Source organism: Diabrotica virgifera, chromosome 4, assembly GCF_917563875.1.
Source record: "Diabrotica virgifera virgifera chromosome 4, PGI_DIABVI_V3a".
Lineage (NCBI taxonomy): Eukaryota > Metazoa > Arthropoda > Insecta > Coleoptera > Chrysomelidae > Diabrotica > Diabrotica virgifera.
The window spans coordinates 11,984,679-12,009,748 of NC_065446.1; the positions used below are offsets into that span (position 1 = coordinate 11,984,679).

The window sequence follows — 25,070 nt, forward strand, 5'->3', positions numbered from 1 at the left end:
TACCTCTACCATAAATTGGCTCTTAACACAGGGAAGTTCGTTAAGGGGGGCCCGAAAAAAAAATATATATTTAAAAATACTCGAAATTGTCAGATTAAAATAAGGTAAGTTAAGTACATGCAAAAGAGTGTATATTTCAAAAATCTGACGATGTGAGCGAGGAGTAAGGAAATGGGTAACTCAAAAAGTTTCCCAAAAAAAAGCGAATATCTAAATCTAAATATACTATACTATTTTCTACAGCCGAAAAAAGAAACCACGTATATCACTTGCTCTCTTGATTTAGTGTGAATACCACGTATACTTATAACCAAGAATTTGGTACTTCACTTGGAGTGTTTGTTTGAGAGATTCGCTTTAGATAAACGTTTTTTGTGAACAATAAAGGGTAGTCCGGCATATAGAAACGTTTTATGAACCTTAAATCAAAAGATTTGTACTGTACCAACCTAGTATTTGGAGGTATGCAATAAGCTATGAAAAATGAAAACCTCGTAAATAATGATAAACACAACCTCATTTTAAATGAAAAACACGTAGGTATATCAAGATATACGAGGTTATCATAGCTACTTGGGCGAAGGCTCTATGTACTGCACGGATATTTACTTGTTGCTCATAGTTAATATTTGTATTTCCAATTTAATAGTAACATTGAACACTTTTAGCTCTGGGTCAATATCAGATATTTGTCTCAATGTGCTCGAATTAAAAATATGTAAAGGTAGTTTTTGTTTTTAGGTTATATTATGCAGAAAATCAGTTTTTTGCCTCTCCTGTAAAATTGTAATTTAATGAGATACGAGGTTTTCACACTAAGCCATCGATATATGTTCTAGAAACTAAAGTTATTATGATTCCTATATGAATCATCGCGCATTTTCGTGACTCATTTTGTCAGATAAAACTAATATTGCTAGTAATATTCATATATCAAAAAACGTATATTTTATTAAACTTTGACGTTTTTTATATTATGGTGACTTTTGTTTTATTTGTAGATACCACTTATATATAAAAAAGATCGAGGCCCAGAGCACGCCAAATAGAATTCTATTTTGCTGACGTCACAAAATCGAATTTCATAATGGGAGAATCGACGCCGACGGTTGCTAGGCAACGTGACGTCACTAAAATATAATTCTACTTTCCGTGCCCCCACAACGGGGCCCAGAGCACGCCAAATATAATTCTATTTTGCTGACGTCACAAAATAGAATTTAATAATGGGAGAATCGCCGGTTGCTAGGCAACGTGACGTCACTAAAATAGAATTCTGTTTGGCGTGCTTCCGCTCCAGAATACGTGGATTTCGAGGCCTTTACTACATATGAATTATTTATTGAACACATACCATATATGAGAGTGAAGATGAATATGAAAATGATGAAGATGTGCTAGATATTAGTGACGATAATAGTGAGGTGACATTTCTTCTGTCGCAGAAAACAATACACATACAATTTTAGAGACAATAGAACCTAATCCTGTTACGCTGGAGCAGTAAATTTCAGAGGAAATATCTAGTAAACCATCAATATCATTGTCAATATTTTGCACTGTGACATCCCAAAAGAAGAAGAGAACCGCCATATTGGGGCGGTACTTGTGACGTCAGTGGGCGAGGGTTGGGAGAGACCTCTGTTGACAGAGGAGAGACTCGTGGTGTGGTATGTGACGTTAGAAAATATTTTCTAATAAGAAATATGTACATACTATAGTTCTCTTGATTTTAAATTACCCCTCACAAACCTAATGAAAATTAGGTCCCAGTGCATTTCGTTCATACTTTGGGAAAATACTCTTTGAAGCATCTTGATAAAAAGTTCTCATGGGCACAACTCAATCGTATGAAGGATTTTCAAGATATAGAGGCAAAAACTCGGAAAATTATAAGATTTACTGGGTATTCCAATTCCCTGAGTTACCGGTTATCTGGCAACATGTAGAAGTTTGGATTAAGGATAAGTACTAATAGTCTGAGATTTTTTCCTGGCTATCCAATGGCGACCTTTACTTTGACCTTGACCTTCAACGGACTTCAGCTTCTAGAATTTCGAGTGTTTCGGCGCTTAATTGATATAAACAGATTACTCATGGGTTTTTGGGATCGCTAAACACGAATATGCCATCAGAATTGACCTCGGAGCACCTGGTTTCCAAGGTCAATGACAGGGGCTCCTGGAGTTTCGATGGTCTTTGGTACTACATTAATGCAAACGGATTAGTTATAGGTTTTTTAGGGTTGCTGAACACGAATAGGGGATCAGCAAAGACACAGCAGCACCTGGTGCCTAAGACAGGTTATCTTCTGGGATTAAAAATCTAAGAGTAACATATTTGATTCCTCCATTTGATTCCTCCGAAACTCCAGAAGATAACCTGTCTTAGGAACCAGGTGCTCCTGTGTCTGTGCTGATCATGTATTCGTGTTCAGCAACCCCAAAAAGCTATAACTAATCCATTTGCATTAATGTAGTACCAAAGACCCTCGAAACTCCAGGAGGGTCTTTCATTGGCCTTGGAAACCAGGTGCTCCGGGAGTCGGTTCTGGTGGCAGATTCGTGTTTAGCGACCCCAAAAAAACCCTGCAGTAATTAATTTGCATCAATTTAATGCTGAAAACCATCGAAACTCTAGAAGATGACGTCCCTTGCAGTGGCCCTGGCCACTACGCCCTCCGGAGATCAATTCTGATGGCATATTCGTGTTTAGAGATTCAAAAACACATGAGTAATCTGTTTATATCAATTTAATGCCGAAAACCCTCGAAACTCTAGAAGATGACGTCCGTTGAAGGTCAAGGTCAAAGTAAAGGTCGCTATTGGATAGCCAGGAAAAAATCCTAGACTACTAGTACTTTTCCTTGATCCAAACTTCTACATGTTGCCAGATAACCAGTAACTCAGGGCAGGGCCGCGTTTAGGTCAATTGACGCCCTAGGCAATTCTCTAGTAGCCGCCCTTCAAACATGTACCATTTTTGCGAAAAAAATTACAGAATTTTTTATTTAAATAAGAACACACTAAAAATTGGCATTTTTCGTTGAAAAAACATCTTTTGAAAAAAAGATTTAAAAAAAATTTTGTTCTTGACAAAATCGACAAATTGTTAACACGTTCTTGCGTCATACTTAATGGGAAAATATTTTTAATTCTAGACATTTTCGAAAATGACCTTTCAGCGGACACGTTGGCAACTGGGAAGCACAAATAACTGTGCAAAGCAATGTCAAAATTAAGGAAAATACCTTTCAATCCACTTAGTGCAGTCACTGAAGGTTTTCAGCTCGATTTCGTTGAACCTCCATCGACTTTCATGAAAATTGATGAGTAGTAAGAGGATACATCAAGGAACAAAGATGACATGATGCCAACTTGCGCTTTTACCGTGGTGGTGAAAACTACCACTTTAAGGGGGGTGAAAGAAATAATACCATAAATCGATAGAGAGACAAATTCGAAGTCAAATTTGTTATAAAAAGTTATTAATATAAATCAATACTTGTTGAGTTATTAAAGATCAAAGATTTTATTTTTTCGAAAAAAATGCATGTTTTAAAGCTGTTTTTCACGTATAACTCGAAAACTGTAAGCTTTTACAAAAAAGTTACTTTTACCAAAATTGAAGATAATAAAAAGCTGAATACCTTACACTCCTCACTTAAAGAACTAAACTAATGTTAATTCAAAGTGAGTTATGTGGGTAATTGAATGTATATTTTTTCGACGAGTACTCAAATCTAAGTATTCAAGCTTAAATAACGGGAAAACGATGCATTTTAAAAAATATACCTGCTAAGCACTTGTCAAAGTACTTCGGAGTGTCTACCAAATGAGCTCTAGTAGAAGTTAATAGCATCACAATTAAGCATATGAATGATGAAAATAAGTGAACCCTTTAGAACTTTTTAGGAAAAAGTGAAAAATAAAACATACGCCATTTCCACACAAATCAAAATTTATAGTAATCCTTAGAAGAATTTCTTTATATTAGCATAAGTAATGATTTCAACAATTTTTACCGGTTTAGAATGCATATTTTTGAAAAAAAGATGTAATTTAAAAATCAGAATTTTTAAAATTATCGTAATTTTCATTTTCTTTTGATAATACTTAACTCCAAAAATACTCAATATAAGTACGTAAGAACTGATACATGTACAACTAAATTTTAGTTTTTTCTGAATCAAATACTTTAACTTTTTACTATTTCTGTAAGGTAAAAAATAACCGAGATAGAAACGTTTAAAGCTTAAATTTTGCTGCGAGAACCATGTAACCGGGGCCATTTAACCTTTTATTTTTAAAAAAGTAAGGAGTTTAAAAGATTAAATTCAACGTGGTTTAATAGCCAATAAAATTAACTTTCCAATAGTTTTTAGGCAAACCTGATATCGTAAAAATTAACGGAGTTATTTAAAAAAAAAAACAATAACTTTTTTGGAAAAATTTTTTAAAGATAAATTTTGAAAAATATTTGGTGCATAAATTTTAATGCTATCAACTTGTTCGAGGGCTCATTTGATAGATATTTCTAAGTACTTTGAAAAATGTTTTATAAGGTTATGTTATAAAATGCATCATTTTTCTGTGATTTAAGCTTGAATACTTAGATTTGGGTACTCGCCAAAAAAATATACATTCAGTTACCTATAACTCACTTTTAGTTAACATTAAAAGGTTTTTCCAGTACGGAGTTTTTATTTCGTTTTATATTAGCTTTAATTTTTGGTAATAATAACGTTTTTGTAAAATCTTATAGTTTTTGAGTCATTTATGAAAAATCGGTAAAAAACATGCAGTTTTCTCACGAAAAATTAAAATCTTTGATCTTTATAACTCAAAAAGTATTGATTTATTTTAATAACTTTATCTAACAAATTTTGCTTAGAATTTGTCCCTCTATCGAATTTCTAATTTTCAGGGGATATTTCTAATAAAATAGTTTTCAATCCCGAGAAGGGGTGGCATCCACCCCCAGGGTACAAGCGCAAGTTGACACCATGTAACCTTTGTTCCTTGGGATATCCTCTAACCACTCACCAATTTTCATGCAAATCGATGAAGGTTCAACGAAATCGGAGGTAATAGCTCATATCCACCTTCAGTGACTGCACTAACTCTTCTTTAAATATTAAGATATGTCAATTGGTGATTTTATTGTGGTATCCAAATGACCCTTTAAGTGAAGGCATTCATGTATGAATGATGTATCTTGGTCGTCTTTATTTTGTATCAGATTTTCAGCTTCTTTAAAAATTTTTTCATTGCTTAATTTTGGCAAATCTGTTAATAACACGAAAACGTTGATAAATAAGTCGATAAGATTCCAGACGTCTATTCAGGTCTCTTATCAGAGTGTCGATTATAACATAGAATGTGTGGATTTTTATCTTATCACTAGGTAAAAAGTTTAGTTACTACTAGTTTAGCAAATTGAATTTCTCTTTCTTATTTCTTTATGTTTTATTTGGGCACAATTGTTTGGCTTCCTTGCGGTAAAGTAATTTGAAAGAGATACTCTTTAATGACAGAACCTAGATTCATAATTTTTATGTACAAATATTTTTTGTACAGTATATTTGCCGCCCTCTCATAATGTGCCGCCCTAGGCAACTGCCTATATTGCCTAATGGATAAAGCAGCCCTGACTCAGGGAATTGAAATACCCAGTTAATCTTATAATTTTCCGAGTTTGTGCCTCTATATCTTGAAAATCCTTCATACGATTCAGTTGCGCCCATAAGAACTTTTTATCAGGATGCTTCAAAGGGTATTTTCTCAAAGTATGAACGAAATCCATTGGGATCTAATATCCATAAGGTTTGTGAGGGGTATTTTGTGATTCAAATTATATTATTTATTAATTGATGGATTCGACCGTTACTTGATGGAAGTTCATTTTATCTAACAATTAAACACTGAAAACGTAAGTTTTCTATACTTCCACAAAATTTATTATAACTAAGTGACTACAGCTGTTTCGGCAGAGTGCCTTTCTCAAGTGATATAGTTTACAATGTGTTTGCCTTTTTAAGTCTTCAACTGAAGAGGATGAGGAGTGGGGAGCTGTTTGTCTCGAGTTGGTCATTCAGAATTATATCTGTATTTTTCAGTTTATTAATTTCCATAGATTCTAAAAAAGATAGCTTAAGGCCTTTATGTTGAATATGCAGAATTTGAAACTCTTCACTGAAAGAATGATTATGATCTAGAAGGTGAAGTGCGTTTGTAGAAGTGTCTGTTTTTCTATTGTTGAATGCCCTTTTGTGTTCTGCTATCCGTTTGTCAAAAGTTCTGCCAGTTTGACCGATGTACGTTTTCGGACAGTCACCACAAGTTAGTTTGTACACACCATTCTGTAGTTGCTTTCTCTTTCGGCTTTTATTGTTCTTAATATATTTGCTTAAGTTGTTGTTAGTTCTGAAAGCTAATGTTATTCCTTTCTTTTTTATGTATCTGGCTATTTTTGTTGTTATCTGGCCAGTATATGTGAGAGAGCTCCCCACTCCCCACTCCTCAACCTCTTCAGTTGAAGACTTAAAAAGGCAAACACATTGTAAACTATATCACTTGAGAAAGGCACTCTGCCGAAACAGCTGTAGTCACTTAGTTATAATAAATTTTGTGGAAGTATAGAAAACAAACGTTTTCAGTGTTTTACTGTTAGATATTATTTATTGTATTAACTTTGATAAAAACTCACTGAATTTACATGAATATTCTTCTTCTTTTCTTGTCTTTTTTATTGGACATCACTCTGTCTATTTTTCAATGTGCATCCAGTAAGTTGTCATTCCATCGTGTTCGTGGCCTTCTGACTGATCATCTTCATACTGGGATACTGCCTCTAGCTGTCTTTACTACTATTTGTTATCGTTCTGCCTGTTATATTGGTTCTACTTGACTCTTCTCTTTCTTACCTAGTCCTTGATTATCTACACTATGCGTCTCCGTCGTATATCTGTACTTCTAGCCCAAAGTTTCTTACCATCACAAAGGGTTTGATCTCTGCTGTTTCAGAGTTATTAAATATTGGTCTGGTGACTGTTTTGTAAATTCTTCTTTTCATTTCTTTGACAGTATTTTTATTCCTCCATATTGTTTCATTCAGGCATCCTGGGACTCTGTTTGCTCTATTCACTTGATCTTCCACATCTGTTTCGAGATTTCCGTAGCTACACATTGTGATGTCAGAGTATTTAAACTCCATCACTTGTTCTATTATCATTCCGTTCATCTTCAATTAATATCTTAGTAGACCTACTGTTATAGCCACGCATTTTGTTTTATGTTTGGTGAAATTATTATCACGTTGTGATCTACTTTTCCTTTGAAATATTTAGTATTGCGTCGTCTGCATAACAAATTATTTTAAGTTCCATAAGAAAAAAATTTCCTGTAGCTGGCTGTATATCATTAATTACAAAAATTGAAGAAAAAATCTTCTGTGTAAAAGGTATATTTTGTTCTGAAGTTATTTCTTTGTGGCATTTTTATAATGAACTATTTTAAATGGGAAAAAAGCCACAATTTTACCAAAAAAATGAATTTATTAACGTTTCGACGCCCAAGTCGGGTGTCGTTGTCAAAATATAAAATAATAATATCGACTTGGGCGTCGAAACGTTAATAAATTCATTTTTTTGGTAAAATTGTGGCTTATTTCCCATTTAAAATAGTTCATTATAAAGATATATTTATTTGAAAACCCCAATAAAGGGTTACATTAAAAAAACAGAACGTTTTAGCTCTAAAGAGAGCATCAGCAGTGTCCTAAGCAAGCTCTATATGTTAGCCACCAAAAATACATGGATTAAACCCTTAAAATGTCGACTTAAATTCTTACATTGACGTGTTGTATAATAAATCCTGGCGGCGATGGATGAAATTTAGAGAGATACCTCAAAGCATTATATTATGACTATTCCACGAAGCATGTGCGTGTGGGTGGTTGAGACGATTTCTCTGTCTTCACAAGACACAAGAAAGGTGAAAGCCAACTAATTATTTTAAGTGGTCTTCCTAACACTTCGATACATCAGTATCAGAGTGCACCAACTCAAAAAACATAGTTCTTCACAAATCAACTTTAACTTATTTTCTCTGGGAGCAAATATTTTTAATCTGTTGTAAATGGTCCATTTGTTTTTCAAGTAGAACAAAATTTTGGAATTAGATGTTTATTTTATGGTTCTTTTAGATGATAATTTTTGTTTCATTTTTTTTTAATTATTCAGATTTTTTTTTGAGTTGGTGCACTATGAAACTTTCGACACATGATTTTTTTAACAGTTAGTGCATTTTGTATAGGACATTTGTATGGAATTCAATTAAAATTATTTTTTTTTTCTTATAAAATCATTATTGTTTCCTTGTTATGAAAAATATAATAAAATCAAAATAATTTTGAATTGTCTTATTATTATAACTATCTTATTTTGTGTGGCTGGTCTTTCTCAACTCTTAGAATTTGTATTTCGCTCCATTTTATTTTGTCTCCGGCTTCATTTATAATAAAAATTTCATACACTTCGGCAATTTCTTCTGTAGCTTACCAGGCCGTCCAGTTTTCTTATTCTCTTCTTCTTCTTTTTGTATAGACATGACTCTGTCGATCTGTCGACATGAATCGTCTTCCTATTGGAGAACCGTCTCTCGCTGTCCTGACTACTATATTTGTTGTCATTCGGCTTATGTGGTCATTCCATTCTATTCCTCGGTTTCTTACCTAGTTATTGAATGTTATCCACCTTGCATCTCCGTCGTATATCTGCACTTCTAGCTCCGTCCCATAGAGTCTTACTATCGATTTTTCGAAGGGTTTTCATCTCCGCTGTTTCGAGCAATCTTTTTGTCCTCTCTGTGTCGGGGCGTGTTTCTGCCGCGCATGTCATTATTGGTCTGATTACTGTTTTGTAAATTCTGCCTTTCATTTCTTTTCCGATATTTTTATCGGAAGTTTTTTTAGTCAGGCTAATTATTATTGGTAGCATTTGCGATAAAATATAGAGCGGGTTTCCTTTTAGGTATCTTTTTTTTCTTTTTCTGTGAGGGCGTGCATCGCATCACCCTCATTTTGAGTATGTCCAACTACTAAGCATTTGTGGATATGCTTTTTATTGCTAAGTTTTGACAGCAATATAAAAACAAGCAAGCAATGAACTTGTTTTTTTTTCGCCCAGGCAATTATCGGAGTAAAATATGTGCTCATATTGAGGTCCATGGTTCTTTAGATACTGTCAAAGACACATATTTATTCCATTAAAACCTCTACGTTCGTGCCACAAAAAACTATAGCCATGTATGTGCGAAATATCAAATATACTGAAGTTGTAACATGATATGCGTCTCATGTAAAAAGAAAATCACTCAGATCTCCATTTGGTAGTGACAATACAACTTGGAGATGAAAGCAACAAACTACAGTACTGTCATCTTCCTTTGAATCCCTGATATCCAACTCCTTTTCTAACCGAATCCGATTTTTTTCTCTGATATGTGCATCATACTTAAGTTGTTGTAATACTTTTTACAACACTAGTCTTTTTTGGCTGAAAAAAGGTAATATTAAATTCCCTGTTGAAAATCTTGGTGTAATAATGGAGTTTTACGGGAATTTTCAGTTCCACTCTACATTTTTCTTGGTACAGTCTGTACATTGTGGCTAAGTTTATAGATTTGTTTTTTCTTGCTCCGCAATAATGAGAGTCAATTATTGGAAAAGATTTGATGTGGGACCGCACGAATTCTTTTTCATCATCTAGCACTATTGGTCGCCAAGCATTTTTTTTCCTCCGCGATTGTCATTCTGTGCAAACCCTAGCTCTGTTTTTTTTTTAATTGCTGTGCATGATTTTTCATTATTATCCTATTCGAAATGTTCAAAGTGTTCATAAAGAAAACTTTACATACCTACTCCAATTTTTTCATTTCTTATCTCAAAGTAATAAGCTCTATTTTCGCTTCTAAGATTCCCTTCTTTCTTATATACTCGGTTCGCTAAACTCAGACACAACTGGCTAGTGATTTTGGTAAGTAATTTTGCCAATTTGGTAATATTGGCAAAAAAATAATTACTAAATAGTTAGTAATTTTGTCAATTTTGGCACAAAAAACCTACTTAAATCACTAGCCAGTTGTGTCTGAGTTTAGCGAACCGACTATATTGATATTTTGGCTTAACTGGCATTACATTGTTAACTATAAAATCTCGCTGCGTATTTACATCACCAAGACCCCAGTAGTTATTTAGCAGTTCTTCTCTTTCTGTATCACTAAATTTTTCCGAACATTTAATTTAGCAACGGTCAGTGCAACCAGCTTTCACAGACCATTTTGAGTTAGTAGCTGACAATAGTTCTACCGATCAAGTTTCATTATGCACTAACTCAAAGTGATGCGGTATGAAACTACGACGTTCTAAACAAAATATTCGATTCTGCATGTTGACAAGTCAAAATTTTTACGATGGTGTTGGAATTTTGAGATGGTGTAATTTGAAACTCATAAATAAACATATTTTAGCCATTTCCTCATACTTATCTCAATATTGAAAAATTTTGAGTTGGTGCAGTCTGATACTGATGTATCGACTTGTAATCCGATTTTCGTTCTTAGTTATTTTATTATTTAATCCATGATTAGGTTAAAAAATAAAGGGCTCAGAAAACCCACTGTATAATCCCATGGCCACACTATGGGGCTGTGAGTTCTACTTTTACTTTTACTTTTATTGTGTTGTTCCGATATTTTCGATCGGTCAAGTTCTTACTTGAATTACTTTTTTTGCCTACATTCAGTGGATAAGATCCTTTAATTTGACACTCTACATTGCCTTCTTCAGGTCCACGAAACCTAAGTACATCGTTTTGTTTTATTCTGGTGATATCTCATGCGCATATTTTAATAGGAGCGGAAAACTTTTGTAGTTTTTTGGGGTCTTAATCTCTCAGTAACCTTAAAAACCCCGAAATAACAAGTTTCAACAAATTTCATTACGAATTTATTACAAAATTCCCAGAGACGACGTAGATACGGATACCATGTACCTCAAATAGCATCTTCCATGAAATATTCGTATTCAGCGACCTCAAACACCCTAAGATAATAAATTTAAACTATATTAATAACGAATTTTCCTAAAACTCCAGAAGATGACGTAGATACCGGATACCAGGTAATTCGTACAGCATCGCCGAAGCAATCTGGCTGTTTAGCGACCTCTAAAACCTCGAGATAACAAGTTTCAACTATTTTTTTAACGAATTTTTCTAAAACTGTGGAGATAACTTAGATACAGGACACCAGTACCTTGTTCAACACCTGCAATGCAATATTCATGTTCAACGACCTCAAAAACTCCGAGATAATAGATTTAAAATATTTTCATAAAATTTTTTTATAAAATTTCAGAAGGTGGCGTAGATACCGGGCACCAGGTACGTCGTACAGCATCTTCGATGCAATATTCGTGTTCAGAGACCTCAAAAATCCCAAGGTAATAAATTTCAACTATTTTCATAACGAATTTTCATAAAACTCCAGGAGATGACGTATGTAGATACAGGGCACCAGGTACCTCTAACAGCTTCGCCGATATTCCTGTTCAGCGACCTCGAAAACCCATAGAGTATGAAAATTGAACTCATGTCCATGATTATTTTTCGAATTGTGAATTTTTGTTTTTTGAACAGTTCTAAACACGCATTTACCGCCTACAACAATGCAATCATCATTAATTTGTCCCTCATGCCAAGTGTTCAAAAATTTACCTGGAGCTCTTCCGAATCGAATGCAAAAGGTTTCATAACGATCCGTCTTACTTTAAAAAACGTTAAAGGTTTAGTCTGTTTTAGGGCTTTATTTTCTCGTCTAAAGGCGAGGACTTATACATATTTATGATCTACATTAAGGGCATAGGCGCAAAATGTCGCCTGTCAAAATGTTCAATGTGTTTTAAATGTATTCAGTTTTTGTCGAATCCTGAGAAAACTAATATATATTTTTAAAAAATTTAAACGCCGAATGAAAGATTACAATATTACCGAGGGCCGAAAGTCCCTGAAAACTGCTATAATGTTTATTTTGATAAGTTACATTGGTGAAAATAAAATAGAAAATTCAGTGTGATTTTGAGTTGCCATTATTTCATAAAAAAAATTATTTATTTTAAGAAACTTTCGGTCCTCGGTAATAAAACAATCTTTCATTCTGCGTGTAAATTTTTCAAAAATATTTATCAGTTTTCTCAGGATTAGAAAAAAAAATGAGTACATTTAAAACATATTAAACATTTTGACCGGCGACATTTTGCGCCTTTCCCCTTAATTATACAAATTGTTTACTATAGTAACTAACTTAATAGTGATAATATGTTTAATTTTTTGTTTTAATCTGTACAAAACTAGGATACAAATGGTGCAAACAACTACCTTTAAAACAGTATACTCTGTTTTCATAAACAATGCGTTTCTTGTGGAAATGAACAGATTCTAAGGAACTTTCCAAGGAATTGTATTCGGGAGAAAATTGATTTAAGTTTCTTGTAGGTCGTTTTTCTTCCTTTTTGTAGCGATCTCTTTAGGTGAAGGTATATTCCCAAAACCTTCAGATCGAAACTAGTCCGATGTAGATTTATTTAGCACGCGTTTTAGGAAAAATATTGAAAAAGTATAAATAAGATTTATAATGTAAATATACAGTGAGGACGTTAAAGTTGGAACAAATTCATTTTCTAGAAAATGGCTGATTTTGGAGATGAATGTCGAAAGATGTCGATTTTTATTTTTAAATTAGAATTTTTTAGCATGTACACTGGCGGGCAAAAATTTAGATCACATTTAAAGTTTGCGTTTTGGAGTATTAATTTGTTTACAATTGTATCGGTTTCTGAGTAGGCGCTGGTATAGTTTCCCCAATATTTAAAAAAGAAACAAAACTATGTTAGAAAATTATAGACCAATAATTACCGTACCAACTATCTTGAGTAAGGTTATTGAAAAATGGATTCATGAAAGGATGTTGTCATTTCTTAGTAAATATAACATAATAAGTTCATATCAATATGGGTTTCTTCCAAGTGCATTAACAACATTTTTTAAATTTATTTATAGTTCATTAGATCAAAAGAAGTTTTTTGGAGTCGTCTTTTTTTATCTAACTAAAGCTTTTGACTCTATAAATTTAAATGTAGCAATTTGTAAACTAAACAGTCTTGGATTTCGAGGTAATTTTTTAAAATTGTTACAATCCTATCTAGAATATCGACAGATGTATGTTAAAGTCGGACATTATCAATCAGATTTGTATGATGTTGATCTTGGCGTTCCACAAGGATCAACACTGGGTTCTTTGTTATTTCTTTTTTATATCAATGATATGCCTAAATATAATTTGAGTACGGAAAATATTTTTTTATATGCTGATGACACAACTTTAGCGACATCTGCAGAAAATGCTGAGGAATTGAGGTTAACACTCAATACCTTAGCCCACGAGTTTACGTCTTTGTGCGAAAAAAACTCCTTAATAGTAAATTCGAGTAAAACAGTATGTATGCAATTTTATGTAAAAACTCCGATTAAGGAAAATTTCTCTATCAAAGTCGGCAACGATTTTATTACTTTATCTGATACTACAAAGTTTTTAGGACTACATCTTAACAGTAATATGACCTGGGAGACACATATTAATCATGTATGTTGGAAAATTAATTCTGGATACTATACTCTTTTGCAACTCAAATACTTATTTACAACGGAACAAATACTTAATGTTTATTACGCTATCATCTATTCACATTTGTCATATAATATTGTTCTATGGGGCCGTGCAACAAATGTCCCGAAAATGTCTCGAAAGTTTTTATAGCCCAAAAACGCATAATTCGCTTGATTTTTAATTTACCATATAGACATACGTGTAGAGAACATTTTAGAAAATACCAAATGCTCACTGTTCCCTCAATTGTTATATACAGAAGTATTCTGTACACAAAAGCCAATATCAATACATTGACATCAAATTCAGATGTACTGTACACAATTATCGTACTAGACAAACATATTGCTTTAGGGCGCCTAAACATTACACTTCCATGTTTGAAAAAAGCCCTGAATATGGCGGCGTAAGGTTTTTTAATCAGCTCTTATCCAAAATAAAAAGTGAGGCAGATGATAGAATATTTAAGAATAAATTGAAGACTTATCTCATTGAGTCATGTTTATATTATTATCTCGGAATTTATATCTTAGTATATTGTTTCTCTGTTTATGTGTATGTTTATATTGTATAGGTTGTCTTTAACGTTTCTATTTTTTAATTGTCTATATTCTTTACTTTGACATGTCCTATATTATGTAAATAATCTGTGAGGATGAATAAAGTATTATCCAGATTTAGCAATACGACTCACACTCCCTCTAAGGGGAAAACTGACATCCCAGATACCTACGGTATCAAAAGCTCTGGTGGGACTCATTCCTTGTTATCGAGCCCTAGGTGACTTGATATGTTGGAGTATCTCCCAGAAATTTGCATACACATCTGGCCGTCGCGAGTAGTACAACTTTCTGCATGATCTTATAAAGGTGTTCGTTTAGACCCAGCTTTTTTATGTTTTCGAGGAGGTTCTTCGGAATGACTCCAGTAGTAGATATAATAATAGGTATCGTCTGAGTACTTTGCATTCTCCATTGTCTTCGTATTTGAATTTCCAGATCTCTGTACTTGGTGATCTTTTCAATAAATTTACTACGTAGATTATTGTTGTTAGGTATTGCCACATCAATTAGTGCTGTTTGTCTTGTTAATTTATTAACTAGTACGAGATCTGGTCTATTATGTGCCACTGTTTGGTATGTAAGCACAGTACGTTCCCAGTATAGCTTGTAGTTGTCATCCTCAAGCATACTCTCAGGGACGTATTGATAATATGGGAGATGGTCCGTTTGCAGAAGTCCCAGCTTGATAGCTATCTCTTGGTGAAGGATTTTTCCCATTGCATCATGCCGTTCCTTGTATTTAGTTGCAGCAAATGCCTGGCAGCCCCCTGTAAGTTGTTGGATGGTTTCTTGGGTTCGGCATCCATATCGGCATTTGTCGTTCTGGATCTGAGGGTCTTTGACGATATATTTCAGGTAATTTTTAGTTGGTATAACCTGATCCTGAATGGCCAATAATGAACTTTCTGTTTCAGGGAACGTCTTTCCTGATATCAACCAATAGTCCGTCGCCGCATTGTCGACATAGTCTTGGCTGACCTCATTCTGATGTCGCTCGTGCCGAGGTTTTCCCATCCAGGGGCGTATTTGTTCGTCCTTAGTAAGGTGGTTTATGCGCATTTCTGGTTCCCTCAGTTTGATCGGTGTTGTGTCATCTACTGCGCAAATAGCGCGGAGCAGAGCAGATGTCTCAGCCTGCATTTGAAAATAAGTCCTTAAATTAGCAATCTGTTTATCTAATTGCTCACATATATCCATAAGTCCTCTTCCTCCTAAATACCGCGTAATGCCGTTCGTTCTACTGCACTTTTAGGGTGGTGGTTTTGGCTTTTGTGAGGTGTGTTCGTACTTTTCGCTGAATATTTTCTATATCCGTTTTTGTCCACTTAACAATACCAAATGAATAGCTAAGCGCGGAATAAGCGTAGGTGTTTAGTGAATTAAACAAATTTTTACTGTTAGGCTGTGAACGAAGCAACTGTTTTACCCTTCGTATAAACTCAGTAGTTATCTCAGTTTTCATTTGCTTATGGTCGATCTTCCGCGCCTGCTTTACTCCAAGATATTTGTACATATCGTTGTCGCCAATGGCCTCGATGTTCTGGCCATTTTGCATATCGAATCCACCGGGCTGTACCTTTCCTCTGACTATATTCAAAACACGGCACTTGTCTAGGCCGAACTGCATACTAATATAATTAGAGAATGTTTCTACAGTTTTTAGCATCTGTTCTAGGTGTTCTCGTGTGGAAGCCATTAATTTCAAATCATCCATATACAACAGATGATTGAGCTTCGCTTCTATAGTATTATTGTTTTTAATGCTAAAACCTGAGTCAGTGGAGTTTAGTAGTTGGGAAAGGGGGCTCAAAGCTAAACAGAACCACAATGGACTCAATGAGTCTCCTTGAACAGGCCCCGGTTGATTGCGATATTCTCCGTTTCGATATTGTTTTCACCAGGTATTTGGAGGTGAATTTTAGTTTTCCAATCTGTTATTGTATGCCTTAAAAAGGTCACTATGTTTTCATCGACTTTATATATTGTCAATATATCTATAAGCCATCCATTCGGTACTGAATCAAAGGCCTCTTTGTAGTTAATAAAGGCAGTAAAGAGGGTCCTTTTTTGGTAAATGCCTGGTTAGAAATGACTCGATGATAAGCTGATCTTTGCAACCCATGGAACCCTTAGCGCATCCTTTCTGTTGAGGCTCTATGATATTGTTTAGAGCACAGTGTTGGTAGATACGCCGGGTTAAACAGGATGTGACTAATTTGTAAGACAAGTAATTGGGCGGCACTTGGCTGGATCTTGGGTGTTATTTTGATCCTCTGGTATTAAATAAGTGGTTTCCTGAGTTAGAAATGACGGTATTTCCTGCGGATTAGAAAAAACATGATATCTTAACATTGACGAGCACTCATGAATACTCCAAAACTTTTTAAGCCAGAAGTTCTGAACTCCGTCGAGTCCAGGAGATTTCCAGTTATGAAGTTTGAGACCTTTTCAGTCGTGAATGGTTCGTAGTTAGCAGTAATGTAGTGGTGACAGTTGTGTGTCGTATTTTCTATCCAGCCAGCATTTTTGTTGAAAGCAGCTGGTGTGGAAGGTTGATTTCCCCAAAACTCATGAATTTCTTCTTGGCTTGGGTAAGACTTGTCGACACTTTCTACGGTGAAATTGAGTTTTCGGTAGAACGCCTTTTTGGAATTTTCAAAAAGTGCATTGTCACATTTTCGGTTGTTACTAACTTTGTACCTCCTTAGTCGCCCTGAATAGACGGAAAGTTTTTATTTTAATGTATCCAGACACTGTTGCGCTGTGTTGTCTGGATCGTATCCCGGGTGTCTTGCAGTGCTCCGCATTATTTCTTCAGCTCTCCTATTGACTTTTCTACTTGGTACTCCTCGTAAATATTCTGTGACCAGTCTCTTTTCCCAGGGTGCAATTCTGTTGTTAGTTCTTCCGTTATTAGTACCCCGTCGTGTTCCGATCTTAACGCTCATTACATTAGCAATTGCTGTTGCTGCACAGTAGATGAGCATATGCAAATATTCTAATGCATGAGCTTCTACGACGTAATTGGGTAGGACTTCAGTGTTCGCAATTTGTAACAGTACACCTAGTTTCTTACAAGAGTTTATTGTTGGTAGCGGTGGTCTGTTAAGTGGGTTTATTCCATTAAAGTCTTGTACGGCGCGAGCCATTTCGTTTAGTAGGGCATCACGTAACTCGTTTTCCTGCGGTGTATTATCAGGTTGAGTTTCTGGTATGGGAAGCTCAGGAATCTGCTCATCAGCGATTTCATTAGGGACTTGATTTTTAACTAGCCCTTGGTTATTAATCTCCTGTTCGACTTCGCTTTTGATGGTATCGCGGCTAGTCTCTGGGATAAGGTTATTTCTTATGATTACCCAATATTGATCTGATACTCGTTGCTCCGATACTTGAATATCTGGGTACTCTCTGCAAAATTTGGCATACAACTGTTGTCGGTAGCCGATTATTTCTTGACCGAGGTTTGTCACCTTATAGTAGAAGCGCAAAATGTTTTCATTAATAGACACAGTCCATTTTATGCGCTTCCTCGGTCGTCCCGATTGAGTGAGCGCCTGCTGATGTTCCAGCGAAGCACCTTTAGCGGGTGGAGATCTTGCTGTTTTTTGGCTCGCTTGTGGTTTTTGTTGTTGTTGGGCTGTAGCTGATTGTATGAAAGGGGCCCGCCTCCTGCTCACACTTCCTCTAAGGGGAAAATTGACTCATCCCAGATACCTACGGTATCAAAAGGATTGAGCTCTGGTGGGACCCTTTCCGTGTTATCGAGCCCTAGGTGACTTGGTATGCAGGTGTATCTCCCAAAAATTTTCGTACACATCTGGCCTTTGCGAGTAGTACAGCTTTCTGCATGGTCTTGTAAAGTTGATCATTTATACCCAGCATTTTTATGCTTTCGAGGACGTTCTTCCGAGGAGGTGTAAACCTATAGTAGTCGTAGTAATAGAATAAAATCATAGATAATGATGAAGAATCACCAGGAATTTCTTTAATTATCACAATATTGTTCTATGGTGCAACATAAAAGTAATTTGTTTAAAATACTAAAGTTATTATCCAAACTAAAGGGCTTTCATCTCAAGTAATTTCATCTTCTTTTAAAAAACAAAATCCTAAATTCCCATGACACTTTTTTAAAATTCTCTAGGTGACGAAAAGCTTACGCACGAGAAAACATGTGCGAAGTGCGTTTCTTAGGGTAAAGTAAAATGGAAATCCTACTTACACACGACGTCAATTTTCCAGGAAGCCTCGAGAAAAAGGCCGGTGCCGTTTGGATTTTCAGCTCGGCACGTTATGGATTTTCCATCGTCCTCCGTCGTCGGTACAAAACTTAACTCACTTATTGTTACGTTCTCCCGTGTTTCTTCCTGCGAAAATAAATGAGGAATTAGAGACCAATTAATTTGAATTTTAAAATAGGCTGTAGGTGATTTATTAGGATTTTCAAAGATATTTTACAGTACAGTGCGCTCATAAAGTAACGCATAAATTCTATATTAGCTAAATAAACAACATTATCACAAATTGGTACACGACAATTAGACCGAAATCATTAGACCGAAGCAGTAGACCGAACTCATTAGACCGAAAAGCACTTTACCGAAACCTCACTAGACCGAACAGCATTAGACCGAAATGGTAAATAAATTTAAAAATTTCGAATATAAACAAAAACTGCCTTTACCTTTTAAATTTAAAAAGGTTGCAGTAAATAATTATGCTAAGATTTTGTATATCTGTCTTTTTGTTTATTGTATTTTTTTTTTGTATTATTTTATATATAGACTGTGTAAATTGTTACTCTGTACAGTCTGATATGAAATAATTTTCATCCGTTAAACAAATTAGTGAAGGTTAAAATAAATTAAGGGTAGAGTGACGTTAACACCATTTTAACTGTATATAATAACCATCCAAATAACATTTTGTTGTAATTACATTAGTCTTATCTCTTTTACTGCGACAAGTAAAAAGAACTGCTTTTCGGTCTTCTGCTGTTCGGTCTAGTGAGGTTTCGGAAAAGTGCTTTTCGGTCTAATGATTTCGGTCTTTTTACAGTAAACCTCACAAATTCCCGAAATAGGTCGATTTTTGAAGTTATATTTCTTTAGGCGCGATTAAAGGTGAAATTTCATAAATCTGCGCGCATGCGCACACAGACAGTAATAGTTCGTTGCTAATCTTTCAAGATAGGTATGTATGTATCTGTATCAGCGCAAATCAGTCATTAAAAGAATATATTAGTGTTTTTAGTAAATGTATTATTTATTGCAATTTTTGGATTTGTCTTTCTCTGTAGTAAGATAATAAAATATTAATGTATGGTCCTAAAGTTTTGGGAAAAATTTCACCTGGTCTGATTGAGAAGCAAAATGCATTTAACAAAGAAGGCCATGGAATTGAAATGTCATCAGTTATTGACATTTAATAAACAAAGCAGGATATTTTCGTTTGTCCTCTGCAAAATGTCTTATAAAATTGATATTCGTCGAGGTGTTTATAATATGGTTGGGCGAATGTCGAAACGAGATATTGTTAATATTTATCGAGATCAAAACATAAGCAAATCGACAATTTATCGCACAATCAGAGAATGTGAAGAAGGGATACCACGTGTTAACTTGCGTAAAAGTGGCCGACCGCGGATTTTGAACCATATAAGAGAGGCAAGACTGATTGAAGCAGCTAAGAACAAAATTGGGGTCTCACAGCGAAAACTGGCCAGAAGATTTCATGTTGGAAAGACTATAGTATACAGGACCCTATCGAGTAACAATATTATCTACCGGAAAAGAAGGAAAGCTCCAAAATACACTCCAAAATACTTTGTCCAACTCTGAGATAAAGGGTAACGATGGGTTTTACACGAACGATTACGAAAATGTACCTGATGAAATAAAATTCAAAAGTTAGAAAAAATTTGAGGACAAAATTTTGGTATAGTGTGCAATTTCTGAGGCTGGCTTTATCTCACAGCCCTACATTGGTGTTGTTCGAGGCGAAGCCTTAAACGCAAATATTTATATTCAAAGATGTCTCTCTAAATTGCTTCAGTTTGTGAACACACATCATGCAAATGATCAAATAGTCTTTTGGCCAGATCTTGCTTCATGTCATTACGCGAGGATCACGAGGGACTGGTACGAAACTACCAACATTACCTTTGTACCGAAAGCAGACAATCCCCCCAACCTACCTCAGGCTCGTCCAATTGAAGAGTTCTGGGCAATGTTAAGTCGGAAAGTCTATAATAACGGATGGGAAGCACAAAATCAGGAACAGTTAAGACGCCGCATATATACAAAAATTAGAGAAATTGACGCCGAGGTCGTCCAAAGGATGATGCAACGTGTCAGGGGAATTATTAGGCAAATCGAAAATAATGGTCCTTTTTCTGTCATTTGAATTTTGAGTTATAATAAGGATAGTTAAGTTAAATTGTTGAATAATTTAATAAAAATATAAGATTATTGTGGTCAGAGTTATATGCTTTTGAAATTTTTCCCAAAACTTTAGGACCATACGTTATGTATGTAGGTATAATATTTTTATATGTCTATTTGTCACCGTGTTGTGTAATTATATCCGAAACTTACTTGTTACTTAAAGAAGCTCGGTGGCGTAGTTGGTAGAGAGTTGGACCAATGATTGGAAGGTTGCGGGTTCCAATCCTGGACGATTCATATTTTTTTTTAATTTTTGGTTGTTTTAATAAAATTTTTTTGAAAGTGGTAGATAAGAAAGTTAGTTTAATATTTAAATAAAATTCAAATAACCTGTTAACTATATTTACTTCGTTGAAATTATATAATAGAAGAATAACTTCTTACGTGCGTACAAAGTACACACACAGTCTTTTTTATTTTTAAATTACGATTTTTTGGCATATGTATCAAACCAGTGATATCATCCACCTGGGCGTGATGACGTAATCGATGATTTTTTAAATAAGAATAAGGGTCATGTGATAGCTCATTTGAAATAAAATTTAACTCTCTATTCACTAATATAAACATTAACATAATTATTTATACAGGTTGCCCAAAAACATTTTTTTAAATTAAATTAATTGACTCAATAGAAATAGACTAATAAAAATAATTTATGTTAGTTATTTAATTATAAATACATTTTACTACTGTCAGAAAACAAAAAAAAATACTTGAAAAATAAATATTAATTTTCGCTTAAATGAAATATTGAAACAGGTGGGTGGCAGCTTTAACATTGAATTTAAGCGAAAAACAATATTGATTGTCAAATAAACATGTTCTTCCTGTTTTTTGAAAATAGTAAAAGGTATTTTGAATTAAATAAATTATATACATTCTTCTTATTGTCTCAATTAATTTAATTAAAACAAATTTATTCGGACACACTGTATAAATAAGTATGTTAATGTTTGTATTAGTGTATAGGAAATTAAATACCCTTTCAAATGAACTATCACATGATCCCTATTCTTATTTAAAAAAATCATCGATTACGTCATCACGGCCAGATGAATGACGTCACTAATATGATATATAGCAATAAAATCGTAATTTAAAAATAAAAATCGACCTGTTTCAGGAATTTTTAACAGTTTTGTTGATTTAGCTAATACTGAGTTTATGCGTTACTTTATGGACGCACTTAATTTAATACACACGAGGTAATAACGAAAAGAGTTGAATAATATTTTAGGGAACTTATACATTTTTGTTTTGTTACATAATAATGTTCGGTTTCGATTTAAAATAATATTTATAAAATTTCACGCCTTAACTCATAATAACTTCGAAATCATTTCAAATGATCTAAAGCGCTCGGACACTTGTGACGTCACAAAGTTATATTCTGTAATGACAGATCTCCTATCTCGTGTAAAAGTACACTGACCGGCAAGAAAAACGGGCACCTCAAAAAATCAAAACTGGGTCATTTTTGATCTCTCGAATTTCCTAAACCTCTTGTCCCATTTAAGTGATTTTCTTAATATGTTATAGTCTTATTCTCTAACAATATCGCTGTCATAATATTGTTGCTAGACCTGTAAATTGTCATTGTATACCGGGTGTACCAATCAAACTGTATTTTTTCTCAAAGTTTACCACACCACGTGGAATATTCCAGCATTTATAAAATACTGAAATTAAAACCCAATTATAGCATCAGGTTTTCTTAATATTATGTTTTTTGATTCATTCGCTTATGTTGGATAATAAAAATATATAGGTAGGTACTTTAACAACTAGCCATGCTCTTCATCAACATAGGGTGTGTCTTAATAAGTGCGACAAACTTTAAGGGGTAATTTTGCATGAAAAAATAATGAACGTTTGCTTTATAAACATTTGTCCACAAATGCTTCGTTTCCGAGATACGGGAAGTTGAATTCTTGCTCACAAACTGACGATTTATTTATTGCTCTCCAGAACACCAATTCGGTTTCCGAGACAAACACGGAACCATAGAACAAGTGCATAGGCTAGTCAACCAAATAAACAAGGATTTTAACTCCAAAAGATACTGTTCTGCTGCTTTCCTTGACATATCTCAGGCTTTTGACAAGGTATGGCACATAGGGCTACAAATAAAATTAAACAAGCTCCTACCCTATCCTCACTTCCAGCTCTTAAAATCCTACATAGAAAATAGACAATCCTTGTGAAGCACGGTACCGAGCACACCAAGATATATCCCATTCACTCAGGCATCCCACAAGGCAGCGTTCTCGGCCCAATTCTGTATCTTTTATACACAGCGGACATTCCAACATCTAGTACAACTACAGTTGCAACGTATGCAGACGACACTGCTATCCTGGCATCCCACACAGATCCAACAACAGCATCAAGGAATCTTCAATCAAACCTAAATAGAATTCAGCAATGGATGAAAGTATGGCGCATCAAATCTAATGGAACTAAATCATTACATGTAACATTCACGCTACGCAGAGAAACATGCCCCCCTGTATATATTGATAATTGTCTAATTCCTCAATCCGAGGACGCCAAATATCTTGGCATGCACTTGGACCGCCGCCTTACTTGGAAAAAACATATTTTTACAAAACGAAAACAGCTTGGACTTAAATTGAGAAATATGTATTGGCTCATTGGACGCAATTCCAAACTATCTCTGGATAACAAAATTTTACTCTACAAGTCCATCCTCAAGCCCATATGGACTTATGGGATTCAGTTATGGGGCACTGCTAGCGTCTCCAATACAAATATCTTACAGAGATTTTAAAACAAGGTGCTGCGTTCCATAGTCAATGCGCCATACTATGTATCCAACGAGGTCATTCAACACGACATCCCCCTAGAATCCGTGAAAGAAACCATACAACGTTTTAGTGTTAAATACTTTGAACGAGTGTTAGTGCATCCTAATGCGTTTGCCAGACAATTAAATGTGCGGGACGTCTTTGAAGTGCGTAGACTAAAACGGCAACTGCCGTCCGACTTAACCAACTGAACGTAATCAAAAGTGTATTCAGACTGATAAAATTTTAGTTTTAGAATTGTAAAGAGGTTACTTATTGGAGTAACTCTCTACATGTCTATATTTTTTACCATAACAAATGCTTAATGCCCAATGGGCAGATTGTTGTACTCAATGGAGTTAATAAAAAAAAAAATTTATTGCCCTAAAATAGGTTGAGATATGCAAATGAAATTTGGTAAGTTTTAAGAGGTATTTATTGCCCATTTTTTGACATACAATTAAGAATGTTATATTCACTATTGGCATATATACGGGTAATATGACGAGTAATATTACCCGTATGCACGCCAATGGTGAATATAAAATTCTTCCTATTTGTTCCTTACTTGACCTCCTACTTTGCTGGGAGGGTTGTTGAAAGACTGCCCTTTAGAGAAACCCTCTTCGGTCATTTTACATAAATTGTCTTAACTCTTAACAATAGCTCTCAAATATTATGAAATATATGGTTCACAGTAACTATCTAAAAATTTATAAAACCGAAATACGCCATAAAATAATTACAAGTATACGAATATCAAACGTAATGAACGAATGGCGCGAACCTTAAACTTTTTAATTATATGACATCACAGACAATGGGGTCGCGTTTTGGACTGGCTACTCTAACTTTAATTTTCTCTAAAATTTAATAGGTTTTAGGGGTTATCCTTTAACTACACGCGCTGGCGTATTTTGTACGCCAGATATAAGAATTCTACTGGAAATGTATTTAAAAATTTTATTTTTGATCTTGTTTATCTCTCTAACCTATCTCTGGAATGTGCTTTACAATTTGGTTTTAGTTTCGTTATAATCGGTGTTCTGGGAAGATCGTAATTTACAGTTTATTATTTGTTGTTTCCAGTGGTGGACAATATACGCCAGGATTATATTAATATAAGAAGTAGTAATATAGAAGGAGTAAGTACTTATTCCAATTGTTTTTTAGTCATTATAGCACAAAATATAATTTTCTTTATAAACGAAACGTTTTCTACTGTAAAAAATCACATTTAAAAAAATTTTTTTATTAGTAATTTTATTTATTATGGAATCCAGTTATTCCACGATTCCAGTTATAAATCCCAATTGGCTTACTGAGAAGGAACTCCAAGTATTCACTGATGCCGAATGAGGTTTATAACAAACAACTAAGTGTATTTTTTCAAAAAAAAAAAAAACAAATCCGCTGTTTTTAAGTGTATTTTCTTGTGGTGCATAAAGTACGCCACGCGTGTAGTTATGTTATAACTTGATACGCGGGTAGTTAAAGGTTAAAAGAAAGACAAAAACACTTTTCTCT

At 34.5% G+C, this 25,070-nt stretch overlaps 1 protein-coding gene across 1 annotated transcript in view; it reads right to left on the reverse strand.

Moving 5' to 3' along the window:
- LOC114336753 (neural cell adhesion molecule 2) overlaps positions 1 to 25,070 on the reverse strand; it is a 331,903-nt gene that overhangs the window by 218,650 nt on the left and 88,183 nt on the right. Inside the window, exon 4 of the mRNA XM_050648967.1 lies at positions 18,510 to 18,654. Within this exon, the coding sequence (XP_050504924.1) occupies positions 18,510 to 18,654 (145 nt within the window). The remainder of the gene's footprint in view (positions 1 to 18,509; positions 18,655 to 25,070) is intronic.